The sequence below is a fragment of the Esox lucius genome, chromosome 23 (genome assembly GCF_011004845.1).
Source record: "Esox lucius isolate fEsoLuc1 chromosome 23, fEsoLuc1.pri, whole genome shotgun sequence".
NCBI classification, from domain to species: domain Eukaryota; kingdom Metazoa; phylum Chordata; class Actinopteri; order Esociformes; family Esocidae; genus Esox; species Esox lucius.
This window is the reverse complement of record NC_047591.1, coordinates 19,815,404-19,828,962: the sequence shown is the minus strand read 5'-3', so window position 1 is coordinate 19,828,962 and position 13,559 is coordinate 19,815,404. Positions and strand designations below refer to the sequence as shown.

Genomic DNA, 13,559 nt, shown 5'->3' with positions numbered 1-13,559 from the left:
ATGTGTTGATGTATTAACGACTTCTGAGTTTTAGTATTTTTTTACAAGACACCTGTAACTGAATACATATCAACCCCTACAGCAGATGTCTGTTATTTAAAAAACACATGACAGTTCGCATTTGCTCTGCCCACAGGACTATTAACCTGCAGTATGAAACTGGAGACTTAAGAAACGTCAAAACGAGAAATCCCTTATGTTAAAGTTAACCCCTAATCTCTCAACACCGGCTCCCATTATCCTCAATCTTCTCCATCCCTCCACTGTCCAGTTATCAGGAACAGGAAGCCCAGAGGTTAAAGCACAGGGCCTGTAACTGGTTACTAGTTGGAATGCCAAAGGGCAAATCTGTTGACCTGCCCTTGTGTAAGGCACTTCACCCTAACTGCTTCAGGGCTGCTGTCAATAATGGTCGAACCCTGGTCATGACCCCACTCTCCCAGGGTTCCTCATTCTGTATTCCACACTTCTACACTGTAAAGCAGACAATAATTACAAATGATTAATTTGACCGTTGACCTTTCTTTCCTCTTTGACCCCTAGGCTCCATATTTCTGGCCTTCTAACTGTTGGGAGCCAGAGAACACAGACTACGGTGAGTCTATAGAAATGTAAATATCAGAAAATACAGTGCCCAGAAAATACAGTCCCCAGTGCTTTCTGCCTTGGTGAAGGTGATCAATTTAACGTTTGTTTATAATACAGTCTCCTAATCACAAAATGTACATTTTTACCACCACCTTCTGTATTGCTAGCTATGCGACCAGCTAAAAAGGAACTAGAGTTGGCATTTAGCGGTCGACTCTTCTAAACCTGAGCAGGAGCAACTCCACATCACACTGACGTCTTTGCCGCGTCGGCAGTAAATTCTCTGAAGGGAAAACAACAGAGCAACTAATAAGGTGTCTGTTTCCATCAACCCTGCCTTATTTTCCTCCCCTCATCACCCCCCCCCCAAACCACCCCTCTTTTTACCTTCACCCCCCCTCGCCATTGCTTTTTCGTGCAGCTATCTATCTGTGCAAGAGGACAATGCAGAACAAGACTCGTCTGGAGCTGGCAGACTATGAGGCGGTAGGTACAGACCTAAATTACACACTATGCCCTCTACAGGGCACTGCCATCTGAGGACGCACACCTGCTCTCTCCCACTGAGTAATGGTTTGGTCCACCTGACTGGAACGTGCGTGTCCTGTACGGGAAGTTAAAACAGCCCCGATAAAAGCACGTTTTAGGTGGTGTGGAATGTTCCAGTCAATACCTCCGTTTGTGGAGCACTTTTAACCCCTCCCTTTTTCTCTCTCTCTCTCTCTCTCTCCTATTCCTCCCCTGTCCCCCCCCCCCCCCGCCTCCCTCTCCGTCCCTCAGGAGAACCTAGCCAGGCTACAGAGGGCCTTCGCCAGGAAGTGGGAGTTTATTTTCATGCAGGCCGAGGCTCAGGTCAAGTAAGTGTGGTGGCGATTGTGTGTGTGTGTGTGTGTGTGTGTGAGAGAGAGTGTGTGTATGTATGTATGCATGTGTTGTTGTTGTCATAGTAACAGCCGGGTGTATACCAGTGATCTCCAACAGGTCTCGTGTTGCTGATGTCAGACACCACAGCTCCTATCTAATGGAGTGAGAACGTCCAATTTAGCATTTTTTCTTTGAATAATTGCCATTTTTAGAGAAAGAGAGAAAACAGAAATCTGTAAAACGGATTTCATAGGACGCTCTTGGAGTTGTTTACTAAAACCTTATTTTGACAGAAACTACTCTCTCTGGTGCACCAAGGACCGAGAGAGAAGTTGCAGGAGATAAGAGCTAATTAAAAGAAAATAACAGTTGTATCTTGCGACGGAGCAGCTCCAAGGCCAGTAGAGACCCCAGCTCTGAACACCCACGTCACCACACGTGAAATAATCCCAAGTTAGACTAACTGATCAAAAACCATTGGAAGAGTTTGGTCAATACTATAACACCCATAGGAAATGTTTGTGCACCATACTGGAGCACCAGGGTAGACGTTTGAGAGTCAGAAACAGACACATGGTGACAATGTCAGGATTAAATCTGGATGGCAACAGACCTCATCTTCGAGAGCGGTTGACTTTAAGAGATCATTGAGGATTGAGCTGACATCTGTGCTTTACATTGACTCTGTGATGTCTTTAAATGGTGCACAGACTCAAGAGTGGAGATCGACGTGAATCCTGACCTGAATCTCGAAGGCCAAACAGTCAGCCTGACACACTGATTAGTATCGTGATTGACACACAAACACACATCCACTAACACATACAAATACGCCCACAAACACATACACACACAAACACACACACACACACCCACAAAAACATACACACACAATTGTGATTCCCTGATTGTTATTTCATCCACAGTATAATTGCATTTTGAATCATTGCTTTGTGTCCAACTGCGGTGTCAATATACACACACACACACACACACAGCTTGTATCGTAATTTGATTAGGCTTGAAAATCTGTTTTCATCAGGTTCACTCCATTTTGAACGGTTTAATTAGGAACATACAACAAAGGAATAATGTATAATGGTAGGAGAGAAAGGTCAGCGTCCCAAATAGAAACCTAGTTCCTAGTCCCTATTCCGCCAAAGTAAGACACAGTAGGTAATAGAATGTGATTTATGACTCTCCCAGGGTATCTGAAGAGAGTGGGGCGTGTGTGTCTGTGGAAATAGCTGTTACATAACAGGAAAGTGGCACTGATGGAAATTCATTTGTTGTGCCTGTGCTCTGAGGCAGGGAGGCTGGCTGAAACTTTCAAATGTTCTAGCTGTGTCTCTGTCTGTGTGTGAGTGTGTGTGTGAACATTTTCTCTCCTATATTAGTGGGTTGGAATTCATGTGGGCGTTTTTTTTTCCATAACAGAGGCTATATCTAACACCTTTCCCTCTTCTCCTCTTACTGTCTCCTTCTAAATCTCTCCTCCCTCCTCTCTTCTTTCCCTCTCCTCTTGCCTGTATTCTTTCCCTCTCTTCTTCTCCTCCTGGACCTCCAGGATTGACAGAAAAAAGGACCGAGTGGAGAGGAAGATTCTAGACAGTCAGGAAAGAGCCTTCTGGGACGTCCACAGACCAGCGGTGCGTACGTATCAGGCACTGAACGCCAGGCACTGAACGCCAGGCACTGAACGCCAGGCACTGAACGCCAGGCACTGAACGCCAGGCACTGAACGCCAGGCACTGAACGCCGGCGACTCCCACCGGGGCTGTATGCACCAACCGCATTAACTGTGTCTTCCTGTTTCAAAACAGCCAGGCTGTGTCAACACGACAGAGGTGGACATCCGGAAATGCAGACGCATGAAGAACACGCAGAGAGCCAAGAAGGTATGGACAGTAGGAACCGAAGCCTAGCCGCGTAGGGCAGGTGCTCTCGGACCCCTACCCGGGGACCCCCAACCGTTGACGCCATCCCTGAGCTAGCAACGTGTCAACTAGTCCAGGCCTTGGACTGGCGAACGAGCCACAGCCAAACTGTCAGGGAGTCCCCGGGTAGAGGTTTGAAGATCACTGGTTTAGCGGGCGGGTCACGGCATACTCGGCTTTACTTTGGGAGGCCTACTGGCGCATGGTAACGCACTGTTCTTCCCCCCTTGGCCGTGGTCCAGTCCGTGTATGGTCTGATAGAGGAGGCGCAGTCCCACAGTCCAGTGCACACGTCCTCACTAGCGAGGAAGGGCACCAAAGAGGCCATAGAGAAAGAGGTATGTCTGGGTCATAACCTGTCACAGAATGAAGACATAGCATCTGTGTATAATATGATAACATGTTATGGATATCAATGGGTTCCATAACATTTATTGCTCTTCACGAAAACAAGCAAATCCACTGCCAACTGTGTTAGTGTCTCCATGCAATATTTACAGCTTCCATTTCATAGTTGAAAACAATTTTTATCGGATGCAATTAATATCGATGCTTTGTTCCTTCTTTTGTTCTTCTTTTTTCTTCCTATTTAGATTGTGTTTCTAAACACCCAGCTAGACCGACACTGTATGAAAATGTCTAAAGTTGCAGAAAGGTAGGTTGCAATAAGCTATAAACACTGTTTATCAAGACATGAATAATTAAATACAGATATCAACCTCCTCTTTACTGCTACAACCAGTCTTCTGGTGTTTCTTAACAACTATAAACACAATGCCATGGACACTAACAACAGACCCAGTTGTCAGAACAGACCCAGCTGACAGAACACACCCAGTTTGTCAGAACAGACTCAATTTGTCAGAACAGACTCAATTTGTCAGAACAGACCCAGATGTCAGAACAGACCCAGTTTGTCAGGACAGACCCAATTTGTCAGAACAGACCCAGATGTCAGGACAAACCCAGTTTGTCAGAACAGACCCAGTGGTCAGAACCGATCCAGTTGACCAAATAGCTCTCCAGGTAATCATGGCTCTGAGTTGAATTGTTGCCGAGGTCATCAGTCTGCAGCACAGACACAGTAACAACAGTACCGTGTGGTCGACCACTGACCCTCGCCAAAGAGCTTCAGTTGATTTGTGGTTAATCTATGGACAAAGCCAGTGAAATGGATCTTTGTGTGTGCTTGTGTTTTGTCAGTCTCATGAGTTACACGGAGCAGTACCAGGAGTACGATCCCTTTGTGGTGTCACCAGAACCCTCCAACCCCTGGACCACTGATGACACGTCCTTCTGGGAGCTGGAGGCCAGGTGAGGAACGCCAGGGCGTGTCCTCACGGTGAACAGGATGTAGTCAGTTTCAATCTCCTTTAGGACCGCCCTAGCCGGCTTTCAAATCAACGATCAATCCGACAGTGAATCCACGGTTAATCCATCTATCGTCGTCAATCAATCAGTCAGGCTACCTTAAATAAGGCATGTTGGTCGGTCTCGTCTCTATGTTACCACAGCCACTCACTTTACGACATTGTCTCATGCTCCTTAAAAGGCTTTCATAGAGAACCTTCACTGAAGACAGCCATCCAATCTCAGGGGAGGACTTTGCCTCATTTCATATTGTAATCCTCGCTGTTCCAAACTAACCACGGCCAAGGCCTACTGTCGTCCACTCGACATCAAACTGACACAAGGCAGGGATGAATGTTTGTCTTGGAGGCTAAATTATGCAACCAATGAACACTGAGCAGAGATGAAGAGAACGTCGTTTGCATGCGCCAGCTGGTCTGCTTTTGTCCAGCTGCCCCGGAGCTTGAGGACGTGGTGGTCTGCTGCAGAGCACACGGTGGATCACAGTGACGTTACATGTGATGGTGTGACCACGACATAGAAAACTATGCATTTAACACGCCGAATCATTTCCGGGACGGGAAATCCTATTCAAGTGCTGTCTGTGTCTGTCTCCCTCTCTCCAACCCCCCCAGTAATGACCCTGGTCAACAGAGGGTGAGGAAGTGGGGGTTCTCTCTAGAAGAAACGCTGAAGGACCCGGCCGGGCGAGACCAGTTCCTCAAGTTCCTCGAATCAGAGTTCAGTTCGGAGAACCTGCAGTAAGGCGTTCCCTGATATTCTATTCATTCACAGAAAACCTGTCCTTACATGTTATCCTTTCATTCTCAACCCTCAAATCTCCTCTGAACGGATCTCTCCATTCTCTCCTCACCCTAATCCTGTCCTTCCTCTCCCCCTTACTCTCCCGTCTCCTGGTCCCAGTCTCCCCCCTTCTGCCATCCCTTCCTAATATCCCCCATTCTCTTCCCCTACCCCGGCCTTTTCCCTTTGTCCCATTTTCTTTATCCTCTCTTCATCTGCAAGCTCTCTTCTTCCACCTCGCCATGCCCCCTGTCTGAATTCAATCTGACTACCTCCTCCCTGAAATCAGAAATGAGAAAGCCAGGCTAATCGTCCAGCAGCCCACCCCAATAACCTATCTTCTCACCCCTTCAGCACTTGCTTCTGGGGGGGGAGTCATGAGAACTGTCCCCTGTAGCCACTGGCTACGCTAAACACACTGTCATGTTAAAAGGTGATGGGAAGTGGAGTGCGTGTGTCTTTTCCTGAGTTACTGTCTGAGGGTGTGCCAAAAACATTGATATATTCACAGCAACACATTTGCACAACCAGGTTAAATGTGTGTGTGAAACAGGAAAAATATAAGTGTGTGTGTGTTCATGAAGATGGATACTGAAGATAACAAGGTCTTGGAGGGGAATATACTGATAAAGGCCAGTAGAGTCTTATGGCTGCTGACAGCACCCTTATCTCTTGTCTAGCCTTCAGCTACCAATCTCCCTCTCTCCACTATCTCACCTACTCGCCAATAAACCATTTTGAATTGTTTTCATGGCTCCTCAGGACTGGAAATACTGACGAGAGAGAGAAAGAGACAGAGCCAGAGAGAGACAGACAGAGGGAAAAAGAGATCCATAGAGAGAGGGAGTCTTTCCCCAGATGTGTTTGTACAAAGCAGGGTCAGACCAGATATCTGTGATACACAGAGAGAAATATTGTGGATGGTTACTGTCAGCTCTATGGTTGGCTCTGATTGGACAACTGCTAGAGTCTGGTTTGGTACAGGTGCGTAGGACTGTTGTATTAGACATCTCTGAGACTCTCTAAGGTGTTTGGTAAATGTGTTGTTGCCTAAAATCACTACTTGTTGGGTAGGACGTTTGAACTTGTAGTATGCGTGAGGTTAAATAAAAATGGTCTAATGTTTAATTATTTCCTCCACTGAATGTCCAACTTGATTTTCCATTACGAAATATGAAAACCCAACCCCTACAACATTATTCTAATGAATAATAATGTACATATGTACATAACGATGTGACGTGTAGCAGGGTTGTTAGGGTTCTGCGGTGTTCCCCTGCAGGTTCTGGCTGGCGGTCCAGGATCTGAAGAGGCTGCCCCTGGAGAAAGTAGCGGACCGGGCTCAGGAGATCTGGGCAGAGTTTCTGGCCGAGGGCGCTCCCAGCTCCATCAACCTGGACTCACACAGCTACGAGCGCACCAGTCACAACCTCAAAGACCCCGGACGATACAGCTATGAGGACGCACAGGTACAGAGGGGGCCGGAGAGAAGGGGAGGGAGGAAAGAGAGATAGAAAGAGAAGAGAGGAGGAGGGGAAGAGCGAGGGAGAGAGAGAGACAGAGAGGGAAAGGGTGGACAAAGAGATACAGCCACCACTGTCAAGTGAAGAGACACACAATACTGTGATGCTGCAGACATACACACAGACACACCCACACCCCACTCCCCCTCAGCCATCATCCCCCTCTCCCTCCCTCGCTCCGTCTCTCTGTCCTCCTCTCTGCTCTCCCCCCTGTCCTCCTTCTTTTCCAATGTAGCTAACTTGGTAAGAACACTTCCTGGCCAGGGTTGTGGGTTTGATTCCCAAGGAGACCATTATGGAAAAGTATTAGCATGTACGCCCTTACTCTGGGTAAGGTCTCCGGGAATAATGTTGCAGTGAGGTGTTCCCTTCATCCTTCTCTCGCTATTATTGCCCTCACCCCCCCCCCCCCCCCCTCGTTTCAGGACCACATCTATAAACTGATGAAGAGTGACAGCTACACACGCTACTTGCGCTCCAGTGCTTACCAGGACCTCCTGTTGGCCAGGAAGAAGGTGTGGATGTGTGCATGTACTGCACTGTGGAATATATAGGAAGGTCTTTCTACACTGCTCTGACTCCTATGTCCTGGTGTCTGTAACTATATGTTCTAAAACAAGCAGAACTAAAACGTGTTTTTATAGTTGTCTCTTTTTTTTTTTTTTTTTTTTTTTTACATTTCCTGTTTCATGTTGGAAACATGAAAAGATAAATACATATGGGAATGCTGCCCTCTCTTGGAGATTCCCAGGTCATGCAGTCAGTCAACTACACAGCAGCTTCCAACAGTGATATAACTGCCTTTGTCAGTAACTCAGCTTTACTTTGTTTTGAACCAAATTCCCCCCTGTTTTTGTTTCACCTCTACTCTCCCTCCTTTTCCCATGATGCTGTGTGCCTCAGCCTGAGACAGAGCAGCAGGGCCGACGCACGTCGCTCGAGAAGTTCACACGTAGCGTGGTTAGTGGCTCTCTCTCTTTATATTAGCGTTGGTCTCTCTTGTCCTCTTTCACATTCCTCTATCTGTCTGGCTCTCCATACTGTTTGTTTGTCTCTCTCTCTCTCTCTGTCTGTCTCTCTCGTGTCATACACACATTCAGTCGTGCATACTCTGTATACACTGCGAACAAATCCTTAACCTAAATTTAAAAAAAGTAATCTTCTGTTTCGACAGGGCAAGTCACTGACAGGCAAGCGGCTGACGGGCCTGATGCAGTCATCCTGACAAGACCAGGGGCTTGAGTATAACAGCCATGCCCAGAGGTGCCAGTTCGGAGAGGCTGACCCAGAGAGCCTGGGGTTGGAGGATTAGAGGCCCAGCAGAGGCCTGTCCTGAACACAATGACCACGCGACTGACTGCAGATCAGTTTCCTGAGATCCAGCAGAGGACAAACAGCATGCAATAAATCACTTAGATATGACACGGATATGACAGTGTGGTTCTCTGTTGAGTTCCAAACAGCGTCCTATTCCCTACACAGATGCACTCTGTAATCCTTTTATAAGGCACTACTTCGGACCAGACACCAATGGGTCAAAAGTAGTTCGTTATGGAGGCCAGGTCCAAGGTCCCGTAATCTATGTACTGACTCAGTGTGGGTCAGAATCACAGCTCTTTCCCGTCTCTATTTAATGAAGCATAAAACATTTTTAAAAGATGAGTGCATTATAAAGGGAATAGTGTGCTAGTAGGATACCAAAAACAGATTATGTGTCGGGCCTAGTCAAAAGAAGTGCGCTCTATAGGGAAATGGGAGACATTCTGGACACACTTGGCGTGGTTTATCCACAAATAAACTTTGCCCTCTACTCTCTCGCTCTCTTAGGTTCTAGAACCAAATGGAATGTCAGAATTCTTCTTTCTAGTATCGTTATAACAGTATATCATATTATATCAATTATTAAAAAAAAAAAGAAATTATATAAACATGAAAATTGTTAAATCCTTGACTAATTTAGAACATGTACCGACCTCGTCTTTCATTCACCGGATTACCATAGCCCTGAACGGGATGAGGAATGAAAATGTTCTGAAAATCTGGAATGAAAATGTTCTGAAAATCTGTTATGATCATTGTTATTGAGTTTTTTCACCTTGATTTGAATAAAAGTTATCCTGATTTAATAATTTTTCTTAAAGCTCAATTAAGGAACACAGCCTTTAAGAACATTCCAAGGTGTGGCTCCCAAATGACATTCTATATATTCTATATAGGGCACTACTTTAGACCACAATAGGTCAAATGTAGTGCACAAAATAGAGGATAGTGTCCCCAACATTCCATTCGAGTTCCCCTGTCAGGGCCCAGTGTGACCGTTGTACAGTACATATGAATATTTTACACTGTGAATGTAAAAGATGTAATGATATTAAAGAGCGAAATCACAATGACAAAAATACAGACAATGACCATTTTCATTTATGCTTAGTTTGGACAACAGGCGATTTTCGTATACAATGTTCAGCGTAAACGCAACGTGCGTGGCCCAATCGGAAACCACCTTTAAATGTCGCACGCGGCGAACGTGTGGAACCCAGGAAATTGGCTATAGACGTGCTGCCATCTACAGGTTGAGATTAGACCATCCAGTCAGCAGCTCACCTTTTGCTCGCTGTTCTTGTGACCAATCACAAAGGGAAACTGATGTGAATACATTTCAAATAGGGCGGGACAGCCTTACCGTGCTCTTGATATAATGGTATTTTTTTCAGAATTTGCCTGCAAACGCTGTTGCATTGCCTTTATCACCTGCATTGCGCTCAGATAAAACTGCAGCCACATTGCACACACAAAGCATCTGGTCAGCTATTTATATGGTAAACCCCTCATAGAAATGAACTGCTGAGGTAACGTCTATAAGCGGTTACGTGTCGAATAGAACTTTAAAGCCAGAATCTCTCCTAAACGCACTAGCCGAATGGAATGAGCGTGGGGATAATGTTATAAATATTCACGTTTCTTAAGCTTAGTTATGATTCCGATCCGTCATACACACAGTTAGCTAGCTAGACCAATATTTACATAAAAACACCACACATTATAGAGCTAGCCCTAGTAGCTAGACGATCTCATACGTTAGTAGTACTCACCGGTAAATGGTGGTCCTCGCCTGCTGTTGGGACAGTCAGTGACAACCAAGTGTTAGAACTGCATCCAACCTCAGCACGAGAGACTTTGCATACTGCATTTGTTTTTGCCTCACGTTTCGGAGGCTCTCTTCTGCAAAATGTGCTCTAGAATTCGTGGATTTAATGACCACGGTGACAAGGGTTCAATAAATAAATTCTGAGTTCGTGGAACGCCTTGAAGCGTTGGGGGGGGGGGGGGGGCAGCTGGTACATTTTGATCAAATTCTGTAAAAATTTGCAATCAGCAGTGTATACCCATTAGAAGTCATTTAGCAGATGCTTTTAACCAGAGCCTTAAAAATATGTGCATTCACTAAAATAAGAAAATAAACTCATCATAATGAAAACAGGCGCAAATTTATTTGTTAAGGAAAAACGAAAAGACTTGAGGAAAATGTTTATTTTAACACAAAATACTCACATAGAAACTTAACAAAGTACCCGAAAAGCGACACAAAATTATATCCATGCATAATTGATGGTCTCCAATACTTTCTCAGAGTTGGAAGCTGGGATAGTGATACACAGGAAGACATGATGAAGAGGTGCCAACATGAGGGCCAATAATAAGGAAACCATTAAAATGTTGTTCACATCATGGGTGCATCTTCAAATGGCACCTTATTCCTTGTATAGTACACTACCTTGTTTTCTACTTATACCTGTACTCCCACAACAGTCATGATAGCCAATCCATGATTAAGGCCTTGCTTCATCACAGCACTCAGAACAGTGGATTAGGAAGTATGTATGTGTCTCCCAAATCATATCCAATGTCGTTCTGGATCTTATCGAACTGCTCGCTCAACCATGAAGGAATCCTTACAGCATTCCCCGGCTTTCTACCTCTACACAAGGGGGCCAAAACAGCGCGACGAGACAAGGAAGACATTTTTTATTAACCCCTCAATCCTGGCAGCGCTGACCACTTGCACCACTTGTTGGACGCCTTGGGCTAATTTGTATGTAGGATTCAAACCCTAGTCGGTTGAGCACTACTTTTGACCAGGGCCCATAGACCTTTATTCAAAGTAGTTCATTATAAAGGGAATAGGGTGCCGTTTTGGACATCACACTTGTCTAATGCTTCATGATTGTCTGTGAAGAAACACTATTAAAAACAAAAAGGTTAGGGAAATACACTTCTGTAAGACATTTCCAGTCAAATACACTAAATAACTTTTGCTTTTTTTTTTATCATCGCTAAAAACTCTTCAGGACTTCTTCTGACTATGGTAATCTTTTTCTGGGCTTTTCAAATGTACGGAAAACCAGACCATTATGTATCGATCAGACCTGTGTTCAGTGCAAATCTATTGCCATTAAGTTCACATGGAAAAGCTTGAATCATTACATAATCATTACTTTGTTTTACATTAAAAGTTTAGGATGCTATACAAACTTGACGGAAAGCTTATAAAACATGTTGACATTTACTGATACATAAAATACAAATGTACAAAAACTGATACATCACAAATTTAGAATATGTGGTGTCCTTAACCATCAGTAGGATGACAGCTAAGTACCATTCAAGGTCCGCCTGAAATGTGTTGCCGAGATAACGAGGTATGTAGTTTGTGTAGCTGGCCCTGTATGTGTAAGCGGATTCAATAATGTTCTCTGTGCGTGCTCTATGCTGTCCTATGAAGTCCAATGTTTTCGACATCAACCTACATTTCAACTAAAGGTCACCAAACAACACATCGAAGCTCTCTTGTGTGGCCCGACATCCTATGATGTGGCATGGCTTATTAAGAGACATCTGATTTAGAGCACGTGGCCTTGCTTATTCTTACAAAGCGTCCATCCAGAGTGACTAAAACGAGAAAGGTATAAATAAGACCAGTTTAAAATGAACACGTGTTTAGTGTTTCTGTACACAACCGTTGTCTCGAGTACCATTAGTATCCTAGTAACCACAGATAGAGCAGATAAACAGGGACTAAATACATCACAAGATCCAATTAAAAATAAATAATGTCTTCAATGACCCCTCAGTCCCTTTAACATTATACATAAATAGAAATGTGCTTGACCGCCGAGGATCTGTTTTCAACGTTTTTTGTCTTGGTGTTACAGAAAGTAGCTTCACTGTGAAATGTAAACACAGGGGAGCTGGAAAACTGGAATCTCAACAAACAGTCAAATGGACACAATATATTTGTCTGGTACCAGAGGTATTTCTGACCTAAGCTGTAGAGACGGTATCATAGCTGTGAAAAATCAACAGCAAGACAAAGATGCTGTTGTTTTTTTTTTTTTTTGCTTCTTTCGTGGCCCCAAGTGTCTCCTTCCTTCAAACTTCAGATTGATCACCTCTGTTCACAGATTTGACAGCAAAATGGCTAGTATAACAGATATGGAATCAACACACATGATTAGCGTCAGAGTCCACCAATCTAACGCCGCGACATTTGTAGAGAAAGATGACACATGGACACACCCTTTGGTTCAAATGCTCCTGACCTTTGTTGTGTAGCTACGATGACACAGGTTGAAAGGCTTTGCCTTTTAGGAATTACTGACTAGTTCTGCCTCCACTTTCCAAGATTCTGGTTTGGAAAGAAAAACGTCCATTCATTTTCCACAAGCAAACGCTGACAACATTGCTGGTTACAGTGTTTCCAAATGTTGAGTAGGTAAAATGTCACTGGGTTGAGAGAGAAAACGTTAACTTGTTTTTCTCTCCTTAGAGCAAACTAAAAACAGATCTAATCTTTTGAATTAATGATTTACCGCAGATATGTCTGTACCTATTCAACAACCGGAATCAAGATAATGCTACAAAATGTCCATGCGGTAGATCTGCTGTTTTATATCTTTAGCAATCTAGAAGGCATTGCATGTAAGCCCTGATTTGTGTATCTGCTATGTGGTAGGATTTTGAGTAGTGAGGTAGAGAAATAATTGCAGATAAGACGTTTTTAGGAAGAGGACTGTTTGCATTGAGCAGTGGTCCATCTTTAGGGAACGCATTTTCATTTCAGAGGAAAAGTACTTTCTCTGCGCACAGGAAATAGAGAAAATGAATGAGGTGAGACCTAAATGCGGCATGAGTCTCTGAATTCATTGTGTTTCTGTGTGTGTCACTATGGCTCTTCGTAGGCTGATGCCTTGTCCTTCAACAGATCCAGACACAGATGACAACTCCAACTCCCTACAGAGAGACGAGAGAAAGGAGAGAGAGAGCAGAGACAGAGAGAAAAAGAGAGGGAGGGAGAGAAGGGGGCGGGGTTGGTGGAAGAGTGGAAGGGAGACAGAGAGAGTGAGAAAGAGACAAAGGTTAGTCAAAACATTTGACATTCACTCGTTGTGAATTCTAAGTTCCTCTTTTGGATGTGTATTAGTTTGAGAGTTCT

The 13,559-nt window shown here is 44.5% G+C and overlaps 2 protein-coding genes across 6 annotated transcripts in view; one reads left to right on the top strand and one right to left on the bottom strand.

Annotated features, from left to right (window-relative positions):
• Nucleotides 1-9,467, top strand: part of rgs6 (regulator of G protein signaling 6) — a 58,320-nt gene extending 48,853 nt beyond the window's left edge. The window contains exons 6-18 of the mRNA XM_020042639.3: nucleotides 544-595; nucleotides 1,010-1,074; nucleotides 1,369-1,445; nucleotides 3,020-3,101; nucleotides 3,276-3,350; nucleotides 3,632-3,727; nucleotides 3,983-4,044; nucleotides 4,593-4,703; nucleotides 5,375-5,500; nucleotides 6,826-7,012; nucleotides 7,492-7,581; nucleotides 7,970-8,026; nucleotides 8,241-9,467. Coding sequence (XP_019898198.1) covers nucleotides 544-595; nucleotides 1,010-1,074; nucleotides 1,369-1,445; nucleotides 3,020-3,101; nucleotides 3,276-3,350; nucleotides 3,632-3,727; nucleotides 3,983-4,044; nucleotides 4,593-4,703; nucleotides 5,375-5,500; nucleotides 6,826-7,012; nucleotides 7,492-7,581; nucleotides 7,970-8,026; nucleotides 8,241-8,291 — 1,131 coding nt within the window. The 3' untranslated portion in view covers nucleotides 8,292-9,467. The remainder of the gene's footprint in view (nucleotides 1-543; nucleotides 596-1,009; nucleotides 1,075-1,368; nucleotides 1,446-3,019; nucleotides 3,102-3,275; nucleotides 3,351-3,631; nucleotides 3,728-3,982; nucleotides 4,045-4,592; nucleotides 4,704-5,374; nucleotides 5,501-6,825; nucleotides 7,013-7,491; nucleotides 7,582-7,969; nucleotides 8,027-8,240) is intronic.
• Nucleotides 9,468-10,579: 1,112 nt separating this feature from the next.
• dpf3 (D4, zinc and double PHD fingers, family 3) overlaps nucleotides 10,580-13,559 on the bottom strand; it is a 32,144-nt gene continuing 29,164 nt past the window's right edge. For all 5 annotated transcript variants that reach the window (XM_013140292.4, XM_010894229.5, XM_010894230.5 and 2 more), the window contains one exon: nucleotides 10,580-13,357. In XM_013140292.4, the coding sequence (XP_012995746.1) occupies nucleotides 13,290-13,357 (68 nt within the window). In that variant the 3' untranslated portion in view covers nucleotides 10,580-13,289. The remainder of the gene's footprint in view (nucleotides 13,358-13,559) is intronic.